This window comes from Tiliqua scincoides, chromosome 7 (assembly GCF_035046505.1).
Source record: "Tiliqua scincoides isolate rTilSci1 chromosome 7, rTilSci1.hap2, whole genome shotgun sequence".
NCBI classification, from domain to species: Eukaryota; Metazoa; Chordata; class Lepidosauria; order Squamata; family Scincidae; genus Tiliqua; species Tiliqua scincoides.
Window position 1 is genome coordinate 21,882,001 of NC_089827.1, and position 23,454 is coordinate 21,905,454.

Below are 23,454 nucleotides of genomic sequence, written 5' to 3' on the forward strand. Positions count from 1 at the left end.
CCCTCGCCGCCCTCCCTCCTCCATGCTGCCTCGGAGGCAGGGGGACGCCGCCGCCGCCGCCGCCGGGAGCGGGCTCGCCGGAGGTGCTCGCGATGGCCGAGGCAGCGGAGGCGGCGGGCGCCCAGGAGGCCGGCGAGGGTCTGAGAGCGGCTGTCGCGGGGGTGGCCGGTGCAGGTGAGCGGGCCGGGGCTGCCTTCGGAGGAGGGGGCGGCTGGAAGCCCAAGCCTCTGTCTACTCAGAAGTAAGCCCAGTGCAGTCAGTGGGGCTTACTCTCAGGAAAGAGTGGAGAGGATTGGACTGTCAGGCTGCAATCCTGTCCACACTTACCTGGGAGTAAGCCCCACGAGCTACAATGGGACTTACATCTGAGTAGACGTGCACAGGATTTCCAGGCTGCAATCCTATTCCTGTTTACCTGGAAGTATGCCGCATTGGCTATAATGGTGGTTACTTCTGAGTAGGCATGCATAATATTGGGCTCTAAGGCGCAATCCTATCCCCACTTACCTGGAAGTAAGCCCCATTGGTTTTAATGGAACTTCTGAGTAGACAAGTATAGGATTGGGCTCTAAGGCTGCAACCCTATCCATGCTTTCCTAGGAGTAAGCCCCATTGGCTTTTGAGTAGACATGTTTAGGATTGGGCTTCTAAGGCTGCTCCTATCCACACTTACCTGGGAGTAAACCCCATGGGCTGTAATGAAACTTACATCTGAGTAGACATGCTTAGCAGCATTGACTGTAATGGTGCTTACTTCTGAGTAGGCATGCATAATATTGGGCTCATAGGCTGCCATCCTATCCGCACTTACCTGGGAGTAAGCCCAATGGGCTATAATGGAACAAACTTCTGAATAGACATGAGTAGACGTGCATAGGATTGGGGTCTTAGTCCTTTCTGTTGGAAAGGAAGGAGGCAATATTTGCCCTCCCCCCCCCTAGTTATGGCATCAGGGGATATGCAGACACCCAGGGAGGGCTTCAAAATGTGTAGTTCCTCTCTCCCCCCCCCCCCCCGTAGCTGAGTGTAGAGTGAGGGTGCAATTTCCCTGCCTCATTCCCCTCGAACCCCAGTCCTCCAGCCCAATTCTCATCAACAACATAGACATGTGAGGAATTTATAGTGTTCTCTCTCTCTCTCTCTCTCTCTCTCTCTCTCTCTCTCTGTGTACACACATGTACATGTAGCATAGTATAAAATGAGTGAGGGGTGAAACTCTTCCTTCTCCTTCTTTTCCTCCTTTTTCTTGGCTGAAGTGACCTCTGTATTTCATCTGCCCTAGTTTCCAAATGTTGCTTTGTCAAGGATGCCTTTTAATCCATTTGTTTATTCCCCTAGACCAGGGGTGTCCAAACCCCAGCCTGGGGGCCACTTGTGGCCCTCGAGGCCTCTCAATGCGGCCCTCAGGGAGCCCCCAGTCTCCAATGAGCCTCTGGCCCTCCAGAGATTTGTTGACGTCCACACTGGCCCAACGCAACTTCTCTCAGTGTAAGGGCGACTGTTTGACTTCTTTTGTGAGCTGTGGGATGAGAGCTCCCTCCACTGCTTGCTCTTTCACATCTGTGATGCGGCAGCAAAGGAAAGGCCAGCCTTACTTTGTGCAAGGCCTTTTATAGGCATTGAGCTATTGCAAGACCTTCATTCATTCATATAAGTTCATCTTTAATATATTCATTTATGTAAATTTATTCAAATTTTAAATGGAAATTAATTCTTTTTTCCCACCGGCCCCCGACACAGTGTCAGAGAGATGATTTGGCCCTCCTGCCAAAAACTTTGGACACCCCTGCCCTAGACCATGGTTTCCAATGTTTTTCTTCCCCACTTGCGTACCCCTTGGCAGCCCATTTCGATAAAGTGCACCTCTCATAAAATGCTTGTAATTAATATCGTTGCTGTTATTTGAAATTTATATGTTTTCAGCTACTTTTCCAAGTCTGATAATACACAAATAGATGACCAAAAACTAGCAGTTGCTTCAGTTTACCCAGCCAGTTAGCTGCCTTCCTGCCTGCCTTGGCAGTCCTGCAAGGCATTAAAATACAGACCTGCCTTTTCCCACCATTATTTTTCAAGTACCCTTAAGGGTCCTGACAAGTACTCCTGGGGGTTCAAGTACCACAGGTTGGGAACCACCCTGTATCAAGTTACTGCCAACTCATTTTCTTCAAAAAAATAAGGGCATGGGAATGGGTGATGAGATGATACAGTAGTGGGAATTGCTCTGGGTCTTTGTGTGTGTTTTGAAAATTTCCCCTGTGGAGCTACTCAGTATTCTGAAGGATTGTTGATGACCTACTAGTATTCCTTGTATGTTGTACGCATAGTACATACACACACACACTGAGCTCAATCCTATGCATGTTTACTCAGAAGTCCCATTACAATCAATGGGGCTTACTCCCAGAAAAGTGTGGTATAGATCCTATCCAATAGAATTGTAGCCTGTATGTGTTACACTTGGACAGATGGAATGGCATCACTGTACTCTGGCTAAGAGTGTAGCTTTGGCAGTGTTTAACTCAGGGGTGTCAAACATAAGGCCCGGGGGCTGGATGTGGCCCGCAGAAGCTTTTTATCTGGCCCTCAGGCTCTCAGCTGCTGAGCAGTGCTGAGGTATTACTGCTGTAAGGGCAGCCCACATGAAAATTGGCTCTCCCATATTCTGAAATATGATCAAGACTTGCATATTTTCTTTTCTACAAGTATCATTTGCAGCTAATGAGTTCATAAGTGAGAAAGTGCTTATTTTTGGTTATGATCTATTTAATAACATCAATTCCTGCCTAATGACATCACTTCTGGCCCTCAGCAGGTATCATGAATACTGTTTGGCTCTCAGTATGAAACGCGTTTGACTCCCCTGGTTTAACTCATCTGCTGAAATGGGGGGGAGGTTCGATTTAATAGCAGTATATTACAACTGTCAGGAAAATGGCATTGAAGTAACCACTTCCAGAGGGGTAGTCATGTTAGTCTGAGGCATGAAAAAATGATGATGGTGAAGGTGAAATCTTATGTCACTTTAAAGATTATTAACACATTTAATGTAGCATAAGTTTTTGTAGATTAGAATATCTAAATACTTCTAATTGTATGGGTGAAATAGGTCACATGTGGCACTTTCACTTGCTTTGTTGATGGATTACCACAATCATGCAAACATGCTTTATTTATTCTGTCATCTTTAATGTGTTCTTCTTTTATGTAGTCTGTGTCCTTTAAACCTTTGCCCAGTTAGCTTTTCAGTAGCTTTATGTGCTGAGAAAGAGTTCTCATGTGTTCTAATGTGTTAATCCATAATTGTAATTCTTTGAATTTTTGTTAATTTATTAGCCTTCACTCTTTAAATCAGTGGTCTGAGTTACATATATAAACCAGTGTCCCAGAGCAGGGCTTTCTCATGACTGCTTTTGTGATATCATTTACTTAACTTTAATATGGAAATGAATGTGTCTGCTTGTATGTCCCAGTTTCAGACAGACTGATTAAAGTATGCTGTATTTGTCATTTCTATTTTACTTTGTATTAGAGATCTTGCAGGCATGTTTTGGCTCTTGAACAGTAGATCAGATCTCTCCCCCTCCCCATCTTGTTTTTACTCTAGTATCTTGCTTTGAGGAGTTTGTGATTTCTGTTTAAAGTACTGATCTAGTTTGAGGAACCTGTGGCCCAATTGTATACTTAATGGCCAATGTTTGCCACCTCTTCCGCTAGCTCTTGACTGCAGTAAAGCAGTCATCACTAGTTGTTCAAGGTGCTCTGACAGCATACTAAGTAGCACATTTTTGGAAAAGCCAGAGCCTTCTGGCTCACATTGTCAACTCTCCCGCCAGTCAATGGGAGAGGCTGGTAAGTCAGTGGGATAGGCTGGAGGGCGTGGGGGAGGGCAGAACTAGGTGGGGATGAGGATAACTGGGCAGGGACCGTTGTGGGAGGGGTGGATCTGGTGGTGATGGGGCTTACTGGATCCTATTTCCCTTTCCTGCTGCCTCCCCTCCCTCTTTCACTCCTCGGACTTAGGCTAGTGAAATGGCAAAGGAGACCCATTGTGAAGCAGGAGGTTTACCAAAGTGTAGGGAGATTGAAATCCTCTTTCCCTGCTGAAGTCTCCTGATCTACCCCCATCACTGCTGAATACAACACACCCATTTTTGGTGCAACTGCACCGGCAGAGGAAAGGAAAGCTTAGGACTGGGCTGTTTGAAATATGGAACCAGAAGTGCCAGGCCCAAATCCATCCCTTGTGGAGTACTGCCTCCTCCCTATGCATTTCAGTCAAGAGAGGAAATAGAAATGTGCCAAAGGAGTGGTGGCTGTGTGGAGCTCTGGCCAACCCCACTTTCTTCCCCTTCCCAAAAAATAGAGATTATGGGGATGCAACAACACTTCCTTTTTTCTTGAAACTGAAAATGGGATAGGACCAGGACAAAAAATGTGCTTTCAAATAGAGGTGGATGTGATGACCTTCCTTTCAGCAAGAAACATACCCAGAAAACCTGGATTGTCCACCTGAAAACATGTTTTGTGCTTACCTGTTTCCTGCTCTGTTACTGCATTTCATTTACTGTTGGCTGGGTTTTCAGTTTTCTGCTGATTTACTCCTATGTGTCCATAGAGTTTAAAGAAACAAAGAGAAAAAGCTAAACAAGTCATTTTTTTCTGAAAGTTTAAATACAGTATAACAGTTCTTATTGATGCAATAAGACTTGTAATCCTTTGCACACTTACTGTCCGCTGAACTTAATGGGATATTTTTGCATGTGCTGGTGTCTGAATCCAAATATGCAAAAACTATCAGAGCATAAATGTTCTACAAATTTTATCTAGCTGCCAAAAGTCAGTAGATACTATCATGCTTTCAACTCAAGTAGCATCTGGAAATTACTAAGGGCCCAATTCTAAACCCTGTAGTGTCAGCAGTATGCTGCTACTACCAGCTCCAGCTGCTGCAAAAGTGGTGTAAGTTTGCTGATAGCAGCCAGGAAGTTGATGCTGAAGCAGGGGTGGGGGTGAGTGTCGCCACCAGCTATGGGTTTTTGTGGTGGAGGAAAGGGGCAGAATTGGGCGAAGGGGGGGGGAGCCTGGGTCTGGGAAGGGGATAAATGGTAGCAGACTCTGCTGTTGTGTCTTGTGCTCCCTCTCAAGCTGGGAGATCCAACATGGGTCTCCCCGGTTCTGTGCCTGCTCAAAGGCACATTGAGCCATTGGGGCCACCGTAGGTCAGCACAGTGTAAGGGAACAAACATTCCCTTACTCCAAGAAGACCTGCGGAAGCTTCCATCGCCCCAAAGGATACAGTGGTAGCCATTTGAGTGCCACTGTAGCCCTGGCACTGGGGAAGAATAGAATTAAGCTGTGTAAAAAAATAAAATCTCCTTTTTAAGTGTTTTAATGTATTTTTGAATTTATTATATACTTTTTTGTCATTTTGGATATATGCGTAGGTAACTCATAACTGCTTATTCATAGCAACTATATCACTGCTTTAGAACAAGAGACGCTAGTAGTTGCTATCTAGGTAATAGTGTTCATGTGTGATAGACAGAGAGAGGAATAGAAATGTGTACTGCTGTAGATTGACTCACCCTTCATTTTCTGTATCTAAGTCATTTTTTAAAATAGCCCTTTTATGAAAGCTCAGATAATGGTTACAATTACATTAAGTGGGAAAAATTTTTGACTTTTTCCAAAACCATTCCAAGTTGACCCAAAATTTGCCCTAAATCCTAATACCATAAGTAAAAAGTTGTGTGGCACAATAAAATAGAATAATTATAATATATCAATAAAGTAATAAAAATAGCAAATTATTTAGAGGATCTCTCATGGCCATTGCACTTTGTAATGCAGTTACACGGAGGGCCCAATCCTATTCAATTTTCCAGCGCCGATGCAGCCCCAAGTTTGCAAACTTTGCCTTTTCTTGAAGAGTCCTCCATGCCCCTCAGCATGCAGTGCACCCTGTTTTCATGGCTGCATCAGTTTAGGAAAGTTGAATAGGAATGGGCCCTGAAAGTTTATCCACGGCATAAAGTGAAAAAGCGCACTAATGTTTGTGATAGCAGGATTCTGCTTCATCTTTTTTGTTTTTGGGGAAAAAAATGTATCAAGGTCATCTGGAGGTTCTGGTCAGCACTTTTTGATATGATTTACTGCTTTTCAGATTAGTCAAAATAAATACAATAGAACTCAGTTTCTTTCACATTGGGCACTATTTTCCTTTTCACAGATAATCTTCAGTTAGAAGGAAACCCATGTGTTGCCTCTGCGGTTTCAAGCCTTATGCCTCCTGTAGTCGAGCCTGCTACTGCCAGCTCTAGCAATTCATTTGTGGTGGAATTTCCAAGGAAACGCAAAGGGAGCGATTCTGATAATCAGTAAGTAAGCCTTCTGAATTCCTATAGGAGCGTTAGGGCCCAATCCGATGCTTGTATGATACAGTGATGCTATAATGGCCCTACTGTAGCAGCTGGAGGTTTCCTTAGAAACACCATAGAACTCTGGCAACCACAATTGCTCTACTTGGAGCTTCATCCCAAATATCTGTCTGGGAACATACATTTTTTACATGGTAAAAAGTGTGGAGAATAAACTGAGGAGGTTAACCTTTCAAACATTTAAGGGAAATTTGCTAGGTGAAGATTTCAAGATGGCTGTCATGTACACAGCCAACAGAAGTTTGAAGGTTATTTGATGTGTAAATAGAAATACTTTGGATAAAGGAATCTTTGTCCACTGAAAACATCCATTGAGACTTCCAGATTTGTAAAATTGTATTTGAGCTTTTATAGATTATTGCATAGGTATTGTAATGTTTCCTCAATGCAGTTAGTGTACAGAGTGACCTTGAACAATCTGTAAAAGAAATTGTTCTGGTACTCTACTTATTCAGAAAAGTTTTCTTTTATAATCTGTACAAAAATGGATTAATGTTACTGGAAAAAGAGTACTCCATTCAGAAATGGAGTTCCTGAATTCATCAGTGTATGATATGTATTAAAACTTCTAACACCTTACCTTAGTGATATACAGTAGATTTTAATAAACTAGGAATCACTCCTGCAATTTTGTATATTTGATAAAATCTAAATTGGCAAAAGGAAACAGGTGAAGCTGTGTTGTGTGTGGACACAAAAAGGCAAAATCTATACTGAACGTCAAAGGAATACTTTTACAATGCTGAATATCAGCATTTTCTTATTGCATCATTTTGAATATCTGTCTTAAAGTTTTTACTGTGTACACTCTGTGCAAAATTTAATAAAGGTGAGATAAATTAGGTTTATAATCAGAATGTTCCATCACAATCAGTCAGAGAATTCAGAATGCTACAGCAATTTGAATTGTTTTGTCAGTATCATGTGAAACATTGCAATGTATTAAGAAATCATGTTGGGTTATCTCTTACAAACCAGAAATTCTTTTCTTAAGTTTCAACTTTACGTCCATTGGCAATAAGCTTCCATTCCATCATTTTAATGCTGTTAGATATGTTTACTGTTCTTCACTGAATAATCACTTCTGTGGCCAAAGGCAATGGAAACAATATTATGGACTCTTTTCTCTCCCTGATAACCTTTACTTCCAACTTGAAAGTCTAGAATGTATATACAGATTTAAAAGTAACAAATCTGGGTCCACATGGTATCCATCCAAGAAACCATGGGGGTTTCCTTCTCCCCTCACAGAGGCAACTCTATGGGGTTGCAGTGTGACACAGTAGGCTGTGTCACAACTGAAGAGGCCACTGATGGCAATGCTTATTATATTTACAGTCCAGAGAGAAACAGAAGGGGGGGGGGCTTAATGGCAACAGAAACAGGGTGGCTTCTCTGCCCTGATGGGTTCCTTCATCTTAGCTCCTGCCTCTTTTGGTCTTCACTTACAGCCGTAGCCTAATAAATAATAATAATAATAATAATAATAATAATAATACAACTTTATTTCTATCCCGCCCTTCTCCCCAAAGGGACCCAGGGCGGCTAACAACATATAAAACAGATTAAAACATAATTTCACAAACAGATAAAAACAAATTAAAAAACACATTAGCAGAACCCATAAAAACAGTAGTCAGATAAAAGTCAGAATAAAAGAGCATAAAACAGCAGTACTTAGAGGAATCAAGCCTGTAAAAAGCAACTAAAAGATGTATAAAAGATGTTAAAAAGGCCATGAAGTCAGAAGGCTTGATTAAACAACAAGGTCTTCAGGCCTCGCCGAAAAGTCTCCAGAGAGGGAGCCATTCTCAAGTCAAGGGGAAGGGAGTTCCACAACGTTGGTGCCACTACTGAGAAGGCCCTATTTCTTGCCGCCGCCCCACGTACCTCCTTAGGCAGCGGCACTTGTAAAAAGGCCTTCTCTGATGACCTGAGAGGACGAGCTGGATTGTACGGGAGTAGGCGATCTCTAAGATAGCCTGGCCCAGAGCAGTATAGGGCTTTAAAGGTCAAAACCAGCACCTTGAATTGGGCCCGGAAACGAATGGGCAGCCAATGTAGCCCCCGGAGAAGCGGACTGACAGTGTCAAACCGCCTAGCTCCAGTGACCACATGGGCCGCCGCATTCTGCACTAATTGCAGTTTCCGAACCGTCTTCAGGGGCAGCCCCACATAAAGCCCCACATAAAGCCTATGTAAAGGTCCTACTCCCCCACTGGCAGAGGCCTGTGCAGATACTGAGTGCCAAATTCAGCACCACTGTATGCACAGGATGGGGTAATCTAGTACCATGCCCACCCAATTGGGAGACCGAGATTGTCTGTAGTTTATGCACTGGGCTCTGGTGAGGATGTCTGGGCTGCAACCCAGCCCCCCTGAACATCCTTCTCCCCTGTGGCATGGCCTTTGGGGTCCCTTTCCGTCTAGGAGCAGGCATTCTCTCTGCTTCCTTTCGTGGTCTCCCCCATCTCTCTTCCACCCTTTCGTCTTTTACTGTTTCCCTTTGCTCTGTTCTGTCTCTGCCTTTTGCACCATCTTCCTCTTGGTTGCCATCTTCATCCCTTTCATATCCTTTCCTCCCTCTTCTCCATTTTCTCTTGCCCTGCTTGCTCAATCCGCCTCTCTCTCCCTGTCCACCTTTCTGTCTTTCCTGCCTCCTTTGGGCAGTTGGCTTGTTCAGTTGCCCATCCCTTAGTTGGAATAGTGCTGGCAGCTGAAGCCTTGTTGGCCTCTCTGTCCTCACTCCTCCCCTCATGCTAGCCTGTGCTGAGCAATGACATCCCTGAGCTCCATGGCATGTAGCTTCCGTTAGGGCTTTATGACCGGAGCCATGGTCCACAAGAACCCAAATGAGAAATTGAGGGTCTTCTAGCAGTAGCTTGTGCAACTGCATGCAGGTCAAGTCAAAGTAACTTTATTTTTGCATGTGCTACTTAGGATACAACCACTGAATTGTTCATTTAATGTGTAGTGGAGGGATGTCAATCTCTTCTGACACTGTTTTTGTCTGACATTTTCTGTAGTCTTCAGCTGAAACAACATAGTTTACTTGTCCATTATATTGTTTTTTCATTGTTTTGGTATCTTCTAAGTATAAATTTTATTCCTCAGGTATGCTTGTGATATTGATGTTGATGATCTTCAGAGCAGGTATAATGCTTTTATTTAAAACAAAAATAATTGAATGGTATTCTTGGTATAGTACTTAGAGATGGGTTGGGGAAAAATAAGAAAACTGAATGTGTGTGTGTGTGTGGTTGCCTAGATACATGGGCAGAAACACATGACAAAATCACTTATTTGAAGAGTAGCATTCACTGTAGAGCAGTGGTTCTCAAACTGGTGGGTTTTGACCCACCAGTTTGTGTAATTCTTCCCCCTTCCTTTAAGGGGCGGGGGAAGGAGAGGGAGGGATCACCTCACGAGGGGGGATGCTTTGCCCTTACTTTCAGAAGGCAGGGCTGCAGCAGGCTACAGGAGGTGTGGGCAGCAATGCACATCACTCCCTGAGGCTTGGAACATTCACTAAAAGCGGGCACAAAGCACCTCCTGCAAAACTGAAGCCCCTCCCCCACAAGAACTTACTGAGTGAGTAAAGCTCCCTCAAAGTTTGAGAATCACTGCTCTAGAGCAGGGGTGTCCAAAGTTTTTGGCAGGAGGGCCACATTGTCTTTCTGACACTGTGTCGGGGGCCGGAGAAGAAAATAATTAATTTACATTTAAAATTTGAATAAATTTACATAAGTTTAAATAAATGAATATATTAAAGATGAACTTATATGAATGAATGAAGGTCTTGCAATAGCTCAAGGCCTATAAAAGGCCTTGCACAAAGTAAGGCTGGCCTTTCCTTTGCTGCCGCTACTGCATCACAGATGTGAAACAACAAGCAGTGGAGGGAGCCCTTATCCCACAGCTGCAGAAACAAGAAAGCTGCAGTATGTCAGATTGTGTTCACCACATGTTGTTTTGCTGACTGCTAATATATTAGCAATGTTTTCTAATTTTGTAGAATATTGGAGAAAAAACTAGAATGTTTGTGATTTTTCCTGCCTGTACAGCTGATTAAGAGTGCAGTTGCGTGCCTGCCATAGGCTGACCTGACCCTACGGGGGTGGAAACTGTGCTTCCGGTTTGCCGGAAACACAGTTTATAGCGCCGGGGAACCTCACAGAGGTTTCCCCGGCGTGGGAGGAGGTTGCATGAGGCTCCGTGAGCCTCTGATAAGTGGGGGGAGGGAATTTCTGCCTGAGGGGGTGGCGACAGCCCATGGAGGCGCCATTGTGAAGCTTTGCCGCGGTGCAGGTCTGCGGAGGTCCACGGCTGTAAGAGTAACCTTAAAATAAGTGAGCTGTTTTTCATGGAATTGAGCGTCCCACTTTATAATTTTATTTATGTGTTTTGATCCTGGAAGGGAGGATGTATACAATATTAAGCAATATCTTCTAGTAATACTTTCGAATGCGTGAATATCCTTTTGCTTCATATTAAAGCTTTGTATTTCTTTCCCCTAGGAGTGATGATGAAGAACATGTAAAAATTAAATATTTCAGGTACTAAGAAAATAGTTTTCTAGAAAATAGCAATTTGAAGTTAAGGACCATGATCATAAGCATTTGCATATATTCCTGTAACTTTAATCTAGTAACATAGGGTATAATTCTACCAGAATTAAACCTGTTTGCATTGATTTGTCAATGGGAGAGTTCCAGGTGTTTACTTGTTTCCCATTAAAACCAGTAGGTCCTAAAAATATATAACTTTTGTCTAGATTGTGCTCATTACTAACGTGCTGGTATGCTTTGGTATACTCTGTTGAATAGGATTGATTGCTTTATACTGCTATGTGGTGAGAGATCTGATAGGCCAATATTAAGCCTGTCTACTTGAGAGTTTTAGGCTGCAATCCTATCCACAGTTTCCTGAGAGTAAACTGCATTGAACAAAATAGGACTTCTGAATAGATCTGGTTAGGATTGTGCCCTTAGTGAATTTTTAAATATTTAGGCTCAGTTTGTAACACTTTCAGGCTATAAACCCTACTTGGATCAGGCAGTCCATATATTAAAGATATTTAAATTTCCTCTTACCTTTATTTATTTAGTTTTATGAATTTATACCCTGCCTTTTTTGTCAAAAACTCTACAAGGCAGCTTACAATAAAATTAAATATTAAAACATTTAGAAATTAAAAATACAAACAGCAAAAGGAGCAATAATAAAAGCAGTTTTATCAGTTTGATAATTATAAGCTAGTTGAAATTAAAATGCTAATGTTTTTAGCACTTGGAATATTAATTTACCAATTCCTACCAGTTGTCATCAACATGCATGTCCACTAATATCAAATATGTAAAGTTAATTTGCATATGCAGTAGGTCTTTTAGATGCGTGTTTACATTAATTTAAAGATGGGCATATTTACACAATTTGTAATTTCTGCACTAAAATTTCAAAATGCAGATTTAAAAAAAAAATTCTGAGAGAAGATGCAAAATATGCAAATCTCACAACTGTAAATAATACAATGCCTTAGAACAGAGTTCAAGCACACGAAAGGATGCCCTTCTTAAGGAGAACAGATGCAGACTTTTCAAGTGAAATCAAACACTACAAAAATTGAAGCTCTTTTGAAGAATATTTTTGAATTTGATAGTACAGATGGCGCCTCAGTATCCATGGGGATCCATTCTCAGACTTCCTGCAGATACCAAAAATCATGGATAAGGAAATCCATGGTTTTGGCCCTTTACTCTGAAGGTGACCAGAGGGCTTTCTGAAGTCTGCACAGGTTGCACATGTCTGCCTTCAGCCTCTGTGGGCTTCAGAATGGCCCCATGGTGCTAAAAAATGCTACTTCTGATTTCCCTTGGGTAGCTGCGTATGGCCTCTAGGCTTCAGAAAGCTCCTTGGAGCAATTTTTGAGTTCTACTTGATAAAATTTTTCCATAAATGACTGCTCCATTGTTTGTTTCATATTGATAAAGTTCGCTGATGTCCAAGTGTAGCTAACAGAATTCACCAAATGCTTTGATTATATTTCTTATATAAAATCCTTACTCCGTTTTATAAACTTGTGGTGCAGCAGAGAAGCAAATCTTTTGGAAAGATATTTACATTTTGTATTTTTCCCTAGGGAGGCTCATAGCCAAACAGAAAAGCGACGAAGAGACAAAATGAATAATTTGATAGAAGAATTGTCTGCTATGATACCTCAGTGCAATCCAGTAGCCCGTAAACTGGATAAACTTACAGTATTAAGAATGGCTGTGCAGCATTTGAAGTCATTGAAAGGTGAGTGAAGTTTCTCAGGGTTGGTTGGGTGGTATCTCCCCTGTGTGCATATTTGGATTGTTACCCTTTTTTGAAACAGGGAACCATCGTCTCTCTCCCCCTCTGCTAACATACAAGCATATACTGCAGACACCTGCCTATAAGTCGATCCCACAGATAAGTCAAGGGCAGGTTTTTGAGCCAACAATCATGGAATTTTCTATGACCCTTGGATAAGTCGGGGGTTAAACTTAGGGGGGTGTCTGACTATAGTTTTGTCTGATTTTACTTGAGGCCAGATCCTGAAAAATAACCCACCACTAATTGTTACCTAAGAACTGTAGTCTCTAATTTATTAAAGACATAGTAAAAGTTCATAAGATACATTTTTATTCTTTTAAATTCTGGTTTTCATCACCTTTTTGTAAGCACTATCAGAGTAAGTGCACTGTAAACAACATACCAGTAAAACAGTGGTTCCCAACCTGGTATTCATGTACATTCAGGGACACTCAACAGGACCTTTAGGGGTACTTGAAAAAGAATGGAATAATGGTAGAAAAAGGCAGGTCATGCTCCAGAATGCCTTGCAAGACAGGAATGCCTTGCAAGGACCAGCAAGGCAGGAAGGGAGGTAGCTAGTTGGCGGTGAAAGCCCCACCAATAGCTAGTTTTGGTCATCAATTCATGTATGAAACAGTGATTGAAAACCAGCACAGTAAAAAAGCTGAAACATAATATGGAAAGTGATCAGTCACCCAGAATTTTGCAGCACACTTCTGGTGCAAAACAGTGCAAAGGCAGAGTCTTCTGTTCTTCAAACAGATAAAAAGAGAAACACTGTGATAAATACATGACGTCTGGGCTTTCATATAGAGGAGATGAGGGCTTGTATTATTAATTACAAACATTTTGCTAATATGAAGGGTACGATTTACGGAAATGGGCTGCCAAGGGATATGCCAGTGAAAAAGTTTGGGAACCACTGCAGGAGAACCATGAATCAAATCCACCTTTAAGGTGTCTGATGTGTTAAGCCAGAAGCTCTACGTACAACATACAACCCATAACACATAACTGGGAGTGTGCAATTCAATTCACACTAGAGAGATGCAGCTGCATATATTTGCAACCCTTTTTACTCAGAAGTAGACCCACTGCTTTCCATGGGTGTTATTCTTAAGTAAGGGTGCATTGAATGGAAAGGAGGATTCCCATCCGGGTTTTTCAAAAAGAGACCTGCTTTGCAAGCCTTTGCAAAGCAGAACCAGGCTGCAGCAGAAGGAAGGAGAACAAAAGGTTAACAAATTGCTTCTAAGGAGCTGCGCCTGCCTGCTGCTTGAGAAACTTGGCAACTGTCTGCCCTTAAGAAATGAAACTTTTCAGAGTTGAAAGGCTTTGCCCTCTGATTGACCCGGAGATAAGGCAAAGTGATAATTTGAACTTGATTACTTGGCAAAATTTTCAGGTACTATAGGCAAGTATCTACGGTATAGGTAGCTAAACTATCTGTAACTATTCTTAATAAGTATGGTTGATTGCGTAGTAACTATGATCTGATTTGAGCTATTCAGTTATTAGGGTGTGCAGGTCACTAGCTAGATATTCTTGAATTCTTATTTCCTATTTACATATTCTACTGTCTTTGCAATTTTATTTAAAGAGTCATCAAAAAATTGTGTTTTTTTTTAAGTCTGTTTTTAGCTGGCTTGACTATAAGTTGAATCATTTGCCTGTGGCTTTTTAACTTCATCCTGTTCCTTGCTCTCTACATTATATTTTTGTTTTAGTTTTTTTTCCTTTAGTCTCCGCAGTCTAAAGACTGCTTTGTCATTTGCTTGTTGATTTGGAAACCAATGCTTGTGAGAGCCCAGAGTCCGTGGCGTGACTAGGGGTGTATGGTGGATGCACTGGGTGAAACTATTGGGGGGGTGACAAATAGCGCTTCCTGAAAACTGCTCCACTGAGCAACTTCATGATTTGGGGAGGATGCAGCCCCCAGAAGCAATTTATCTGACGCCTTTTATAATTGGGCTGTCCCATATCTTAAAAATATGATTTGCAGATTTTCTGTCATTAGCAGCTAGTGAGATTCTTTTGGAGAACAAAGTGCTTATTCTGGCCATCAACTGCTTAATGACATCACTTTCTGCTTAATGATGTCACTTCTGGCCCTCAGCAGACACCATGAATGCTTAGCTTCGACCTTCTGTATGAAAGGAATTAGTCATCACTGTTCTATGTAATGCAGTGGTTCTCATACATTTAGCTCTGGGACCCACTTTTTAGAATGACAATTTATCCAGGACCCATGGGAAGTGATGTCATGACTGGAAGTTACATCATCAAGCAGGAAAATTTTGAACAATCCTCGGCTGCAATCCTACCCACAATTACCCAGGAGTAAGTCCCACTGACTGTCATTGTTAAAAGAATATACATAGTAGCTTGTTAAAAGTACAGGTCTGTTAGATTTCCCTAAATGCAGTCACATCCCATGGTAGCATCAAGTCTAATATATTAAAAATAAAATATTGAAATGTATGGGGACCACCTTCAATTGGCCCATGACCCACTTAGTGGGTCCCGACCCACAGTTTGAGAAACACTGATGTAATGTAATGGAGTGAAATTGACTAAAATGTAATAAAGTATATTTTATAACAGAAATGCTTTTTATACTTGCATTAATTGGTTAAGCATACTGTGTTTTAAAAGTTGTAAAAAAAATTGATGAGGTCATTGATTGTAGGCCATCTGTTGTTTGTTGGTGGTCAGATTGTCATAAATATTCCTAAAATGCAAGAAAGCAGAAATCCTACTAAGACCTGGTTCCATTTTCCAATAAGCATAGGCATGCAGGTCCTCCATATAAATTGTTATTGTTCACCCAGTCCTGTCCCTCCCACTTTCTTTGTCTTGTATATGCCTACCTTTGCATTCAGGGAGTGCCATTCCCTCTTTTATTCTATGTTCTAGACTTCTACTACTATTTGTTTCTATTTTTCTTTTGTGGGCTTAAAGGATAATTTAATGAAGGAACTGCTGGCTGCTGACTTTCAAGATCTCTTTGCCATCTGCTGCAATGTATGTTATTTATTTGTGCATCGTATCCTACAGTATATTATATCTCATCTTCAGATTCTGCAGATGGGTCAACAAAACAGGTTTCCTAATTAAGCCTTCCTCTGAACAGAGTTTTCAAACGTGTATGTGTGCGCTCATGCCATTTTCATGTGTGATCATGTACATATCCTTTTTCTTATAACTGTTTTGGAGAAGTGTCATGTGAAACCTGAGTCAGCTGCAAACTGCAAGACAACAGAGGCCTTGTTCATTCCTGAGTAATACAATGCACATTTCAGTACATGTAGTATACTTTTTATAGTAGTTGGTTGCATGGTTTGTTTCCTACCATTTAATTCTTGGTTTCATGTTTTAAAAAATGATGATAGCTTTAGGCATAATTGCAAGCCCGAAACTACTCTTCATTTGGGCAGTACAATGTCTTTAATTCATGACATTAGAAAACAATGAAGAAATCAGTTTGTGAAATCCCTGGGACATAAGCATTTTGAAAGTCTGATGAATGCATTACTCTGTACATGGGATTGTAAACCTCTCAAATCTGTATCTAAGAACTTTTCCTTCCCATCACTTTTTTTGGTGCTCCTGCCAAAGAATGTCTCAGCTACTGCAACTGTTGTAAACCTGCAGTGAACAAGCAAAACACTATTTTTTTTTGTATGGAAGAGAATATCCATTCACTGCTTCAAAATGGAGTACCCTTGACGTTTTCCTAACTAATTGAGGCAACTGATTGATGGTTTAATCCTATGCGTGTCTACTCAGAAGTAAATCCCACTGAGTTCAGTGAGATATAACTACCAAGTATGTATAGGATAGCAATCTGCTTTTTTCCCCATCTGCTTTTGTTGGTTTTATTTGCAAACTGATACTATGTTTCATGTTAATTTTGTTTAAAAAAGGAAAAATGTCAGCTTCAGGGTGTGTATGTTTGTGTGTGATGTGTTTTACGCTAATGAATTAAGGACTCTGTGTAAAACTCACTTTGCAGGTTCTACTAGCTCTTATTCAGAAGTCCGCTATAAGCCTTCATTTTTACAAGATGATGAACTCCGTCATTTAATCCTTAAGGTAAATAAAAATAAATAGGGGATCAGATACTTCCTTAAATTGCTGCTGTCCCTCACTTTTATAAGCTACTTCTGGAAAGAGATTGTTCGATTGGAACCATAGACTTCTCTAGTTAAAACCCAACCCCAAATGCTGTTTAGGACATTTTTTTGGAATATAACTGAATGCAGTAAATACACATGAGTATATGCAGTATGCCTGGAAACCATAAATGGAGCCAGTAAAGATGTTTTAATGCAGATGAAGTAAGTTCAGATTGAAATTTAGGTTGCAGTCCTAATGCGTAGTTGGATTAAACCCCTTTGAAGATTTACTTAGAGCAAATGTGCATAAGATTGTACTGTAAATTACAGCACTAAAAATAGTTCATTGCTGTAACTTATTTCTCTTCTGTACCTAGATGTCTTTTGATTTCTTTCTCCATAACTGCCCACATTTGCTTAGTACTGTTAGTGTATGTGATATATGATTTTTTTAAACTTGTAGGCTGCAGATGGGTTCCTCTTTGTGGTTGGATGTGACAGAGGAAAAATCCTATTTGTTTCAGAATCTGTCTTGAAGATACTTAATTATGACCCGGTAGGTGATATTGTGTGTTTTGGATTTTTAATCATATGAAAAGAGATTTTCAGCATATGATGAAAAGGTTTGACTAGTTACTATCAGCATCCTTTTACTTTTTTGAAAAATACCATTGCTTAGATACAGGTTGGAACTATAGAAAACCAGCAAAAATATCTCTGTTTCAGGACGTCCTCTCAGATGTGGATCAAGAATGGGGGTAGTTCTTCAGAAAATATCAGGATCACTTTTCAAGTTATAATTGCTTCAGAGCTATTTAATAAAAGACCATAGTTTACCTGTGTTATAATCATACCTCAAATTTTTCCCCACTTTTTAAAAAAATTTAAAACAAAAGGGTTTCTGCATTTGGGCATGCACACCTATTACACAAACCCTTTTTACTTGCTTGTTATACTCTCTGCAGAACTAGAAAGCTGGTGCATGGGAAAGTTGCCCCAGAGGAGTAACTTTTCACTTGGGCTTGTAACACAAGGGGAAAGAGACCTTGCTCTCCTTGTTGCTTCTCTGTTGTGCAGAATGTACATCTTGTACATCTCATGCTGAAATCTGTAAGATGAAGATACAAATTAATTTAAAACGGAAAGCTCATACTGCCAATTTTTTTTCTGACATGCCATGGAGACAAGTAACTATTTAGCACGTAGTGCACAAACAGCTGCAATAGCATATATTTAGAACATAAGAATATTAGTATTGAAAGGTTTTTATTCTGGCGTTATATAAAGATGTGTTACAGAAAAGTAGTTAAGGTAAGTGTACCTTTTAAAGTATATTCTACATCTACCCCATCAAGCCCTTTCCATTGCCTAGTTTGACAGGAGTTCTGCAAACACATATAGTAGTAGGAAAAGTAGGCTTTTCCTACTCTAGTTCTGACAGTAGGCAAACTGCAACTGCATAAGCAGGTTTCCAGCATTGTATCCTGTCCAGTTTTGATAATAATGCTTGTTAACATTATATCAGCTACGTGATTCATGATGCATCTGATGAGTGAAAGCTTATACTGAAATAAACATGTTAATCTTTTCATTGTTATAAGACTCTTGTTATATTGGCTAGTTCAGTGGTTCTCACACTTTGAGCACCGGGACACACTTTTAGAATGAGAATCTGTCAGGACCCACCAAAAGTGATGTCATGACTGGAAGTGACATCATCAAGCAGGGAAATTTTTCACAATCCTACCCACACTTACCCAGGAGTAAGTTCCACTGACTAGCTTTGTTAAAAGCATATACATAGTAGTCTGTTAAAAGTACAGATCTGTAATATTTCCCCAAATGCAGTCACATACCATGGCAGCATCTAAGTTTAATATATTTAAAATATTAAAATGAATGGGGACCCACCCGAAATTGGCTCGTGACCCACCTAGTGGGTCCCGACCCACAGTTTGAGAAACACTGAGCTAGTTGGCTATCTGCAATTGAATTGTAAGGTTACAAGATGTTACTTCAATAGCAACCAGAATTCTCTGCTGGAAAGTGAATATGTCTGATGTTAAGGTATAATGAATTTTCAAAGTTAGAATTACAATGGATTAATTTCAGGTTCATTGAACTATGGTGTTCACGTGAGGGAAGGGGAGTATGAGATGTGTGAGTCACAGTTTATAAGCTAATTTTGTTGTCTTCTGCTAGGCCAGTTTGGTTGGACAAAGTCTTTTTGATTATCTTCATCCAAAAGACGTTGCCAAAGTAAAAGAGCAACTTTCATCTTCAGATGCTTCACCAAGAGAAAAGCTAATAGATACCAAAAGTAAGGAGCCATCTAAAAATGTTTTTATGTCATGCTTTCACTGTTTTTTTATATGCTCATTGAAATACAGACCAGATTTGTCTGAACAAAAAATAAATGCTTGTTTGTGCTTGTAGGAGTACATTGACAATTAAAAACTACTCCCAGCAGACATGTTTTAGACAATGCTACTGAGTAATGTTTACACTGCTAGATATCTGCCAAGATCTTACATGTTGTTTTTACCAGGGGTACTAGCTTATTTTTCTTGTGTTCAATAGATCTTGTCAATAGAAAAGACCTGGTAAAGTCAACCAAGAGATAAAATGCTTCAGTACCAAGAATCACTCTGCTCTGAACATGTTAAGTGCCAGTCTTAATATAACCACATCTTATTTCTGTCAGACATTCTGTGCTTTTTCAGCTGAATTCATATGAGTATTGTTTGAACTTTTTTCTCAACCTCCATCAAATTGGAACTGAAAGTTGTATGGAGTTTAAACTTCTGTAAAATACTGTTGCATGAATACCATTGGCTAGAATTGTGAGGTATATTGCTGCTACTCACCCTTGAGTATGGCAAACATGTTCTTTTCTTTTCAAGTTTTAATTCATCAAAGTTTCTAAATAGTTAATTCCAAGAAAAATTTCAGAATTCCATCTGACTCTGAAAGCATGTTTAAATATGCTAATTGACTGTTTCTGCAAAATATTCTTCATAACTCACATGTTAAACATTAAAACAACAACATGTTTTTATGTTCTGCTGCTGTTTGACTTTAAAAGCTGGTTTGCAAGTCCATACGGATTTTCAAGTAGGATCATCTCATCTGCATTCTGGTGCTCGACGTTCATTTTTCTGTCGAATAAAGTGTATAAGAGAAACAGTCAAAGAAGAAAAGGAATCCTTGCCAAACTCAGAAAAGAAAGGTATTTTTTAAATGTGAGAGAATTTCTATTTTAAGTAGAGGGTTTTTAAATGTGTGCCAACATACTGTTGTACTCTTAGGTGACTATTAAAATTAAGGAAAGTAGGTGCGTACCAATGGGCTTGTGACATAATGCAGGTTGTGCCTCCCTATCTGTGGATTTGGCCACACCTGTACCTTCTGAATGTGCCAGAGCTGTGCTCCAGTCTCGTCTGGAGGGCCTTCTTAGAGCCGAAAATGGTCACTTCCAGTTTTCAGCAGAAAACAACTCCCTGCACCTCAGAAAGCCTCATGGATATAACTGGAAGACCCTCTGGTCTGCTGGAAAATCACATCCGGAGGTTTTCTGAGGAATCTGGGAGGTTGCCTGCAACTTCTGGGGGGGCTAGGTGCAGCCTCCAGGTAAAGAATTGTGGTCTATCCCCCCCACACATATTTCATTATCCATGGAATTCATTATCAGCAGGAGGTCCTAGGCTGGATCCCCCTGCAGATACTTGAAGGCTCACTGTATTATATATAAGAATATATGGGTTGTGCTCTTAAGCAATCATAAAACATTGTATCTGATGATTTACAAAAGAAAATGAAAAACTGTTGTTTTGTTTTGACTACATTAGAGCATAAAAAGTACTGTACTGTTCATTGCACTGGGTATTTGAAGAGCTGGCCTCCTAATGAGGTGGGAGTTCAAGAGGAGAATGATGCAGAGAAAGACAACAGTAACTTTAACTGTCTTGTTGCAATTGGGCGATTGCACCCCTATGTTGTTCCACAAAAATGCAGTGAGATAAAGGTCAAGCCAACCGAATTTGTAACACGCTTTTCCATGGATGGAAAATTTGTTTTTGTAGACCAACGGTAAGCACTTTTGTATTTTAATTTAAAACATTAGCTTGTAGTCTAAAATTGGCTAAGTTTTTTTTTAACCTGGAATAGGGTTTTTTCCCTGTCAAATTACCATTATTCTGTAAATATTTCAGAGTCCTCTAGTTAAAACAAATACTGAGAAAGTTAGTTGCTAACTAAAGCATGCTTTATTTTTTTTAATCAGTGTAAAATCCCTGAATCAAATTGGTGTGCAGCTTTGAACTAATCACTGATTGCCATCTATCAGGGTGCTAGTTTGTAACCAGCATAAATAAGTATTGAACACCCAGTTCTGAGGCATAGAAAGTTATCGTTTCAGAAATGGTGGCTAAAATGTGTTGATTATTCTCTGTCACTATAGACAAAATTAGCGGTACTTTTTGTCATTCATTTTGGCTGTGTTTAATGGCAGTTTCAGTTCTGTTCATTGCAGATACAAACACCTTTTTTGTATTTGTTGTTTGTTTTGTGAGCTGCTGGAATAATGTGTGATGAAAATACCATTTCAAATGTTTGCATTGGCATTATAATATTAGCTGTTTTATTCTCAATCCCCTTTTTAATGATCCCTAGCATAGAATTGGCCTTCTTCACTGCCACCATACTTTGGGTTGACACTTCATTGAGCTGCACACAGCACCCCAAGATTTCTTGTCTGAGCTGTCGTAGACAGCCCACATGTTAAGTTTTGATTTTTGGATTCAATATGCATTACTTTATGCTTACTTACATTGAAACACACCTGCCATTTTGCTGCCCATTTTCGCAGTTTGGAGAGATCCTTTTGGAGCTCTTCACAATCTCTTCTGGTCCACCATCCAGAAAAGTATAGTGTCACCTGCAAACTTGGCCACTTTGCTGCTTATCCCTGTCTTCAGGTCATTTATGAAGAAGTTGGAAAGCACATGATCCAAAGAACCATTCAGTTAATTGCATTAACACAATAGACTTGTTTTTCTGGACAGTAACCTTCTCTTCCCCCTTCCTTTCCATTGCATTGCAAATGGCTTTAGAAATTGAAAGGAGTTCAAACTACACTCTATTATATGGCAGTAAGAGTCAACTGCTATTTAAAACTTCTTGTTTCAACAAAAACTTTATCAGAGGAACACCAGCCTTTAGGCAAAACTGAAACAGCTATATTGATGCACTTCAATATTAAATATTAGTATTTGAATATGACACATTAAAATATTTGCTGCTTTACTGTGAGTGATTAAACAGAAAGGACCATTTCAAGAATCTACTCCTTCCTGCTGATTTTCAACTTTCTTTCGTTCTTGGGGTACTTTTGATCTTGGGCTTTCCTGTCTGTGACAGGCATGTCAGTTCTGTCATTTTTGCTTATCTTGCAAGCTGTTCTTGTCAGAAAGTCATACCAGGCAGCCGCTTTCACTGCCTGTCACCCCAGAAGCTCTGCACCCTGATTTTGAGGTAGAAGCGGTTACTTGGAGCAACTTTCTGATGAGATCTGCTTGCAAGATAAGGAGCAGCTATGCAGAACACTAAGCACCACACACAATGGGGAAGGCTTTTTGATAATGTAGTATTCCTGCAGTTTGGAGACTGCTGTAGTAGAACATTTAAGTTAGAAGTTCTCAAACTATCTTCTGTTCATGGGGCCCTTAGGTCAATTGTAATTTTTTCATGATGCCCTCACCATGCTAATCTCAGAATTTCAAATATCCCACAGAACCTTTAAAATATCCCATAATTTCGCTCCAGTGCCCTGGGCACCACAAGTGGGAAGAGAAATTATGTATGCCACCCCAAATTCTTTGGAGGATGGGCAGGATATAAATGTAATGAAATTTTTAAAAAAACAAATATATATTCTTACTTGTGGCATAAGACAACGGTTTAGTAAAGCTGAAAGTAAACACAGAAAATATCTGTAAAAACAAAGTTTAAAGCTTAGGAAAATAAATTTGATTTCCTTTTCTCTTAAAATGTAGATACAACAAAGCCCTCATTTCTTGGTGTACCAGGGTTGTCAACAGGAACTGTACTTGGGGCTGGAAGCATAGGAACTGAAATTGCAAAGGAGGTCTTAGATTTACAAAGGTAATAATGCTTTTATAGCAAAATTTAAACACTAACTGAAGATTAAAAAGCATATTTCAGAAAAAAAATTGGCATAGGATATATTTCTCCCCATACAAATCTTCTTAAAATATGTAATAAAATTCATCTTAAGTTTGTTTTCAAAATCTTATACAGAAGATACTTTTGCGCCAAGTGGTAAATGCTGGTGCAGTATACTTGACAGTTCTTTCATTTGACTGATTTTTTAGTTTGGCATTAACATCCAGAAACAGATGACTGCACCAGCATTTTTGCACAGGCACAGTCCATCTGTTGTGGTGCTTTTGTGCAATATTCAGCTGTTCTGACTTCTGTACAGACCTCTGGAATGGAACCAGTATGTAACTTGGGGACTTAATATACAGTCCTGCTGA

At 40.2% G+C, this 23,454-nt stretch overlaps 2 protein-coding genes across 3 annotated transcripts in view; both read left to right on the forward strand.

The window, feature by feature from the left end:
* Positions 1-20,826, forward strand: LOC136657012 (basic helix-loop-helix ARNT-like protein 2). Of its 2 annotated transcripts, XM_066633575.1 has the most exons (10): positions 1-174; positions 6,233-6,380; positions 9,555-9,593; positions 10,958-10,996; positions 12,580-12,737; positions 16,795-16,874; positions 17,361-17,453; positions 19,100-19,217; positions 19,983-20,139; positions 20,746-20,826. In XM_066633575.1, exons 1-9 carry the CDS (start codon positions 93-95, stop codon positions 20,135-20,137), a joined length of 912 nt encoding a protein of 303 aa, XP_066489672.1. In that variant the 5' UTR covers positions 1-92; the 3' UTR covers positions 20,138-20,139; positions 20,746-20,826. The 2 variants fall into 2 exon arrangements, with proteins under 2 accessions (XP_066489672.1, XP_066489673.1); XM_066633576.1 differs by lacking the exon at positions 20,746-20,826 and having other exon boundaries at positions 19,478-20,069.
* The window catches only part of LOC136657093 (basic helix-loop-helix ARNT-like protein 2), a 10,079-nt gene continuing 6,987 nt past the window's right edge, over positions 20,363-23,454 (forward strand). The window contains exons 1-2 of the mRNA XM_066633699.1: positions 20,363-20,441; positions 22,951-23,059. Of these exons, the coding sequence (XP_066489796.1) occupies positions 20,363-20,441; positions 22,951-23,059 (188 nt within the window). The remainder of the gene's footprint in view (positions 20,442-22,950; positions 23,060-23,454) is intronic.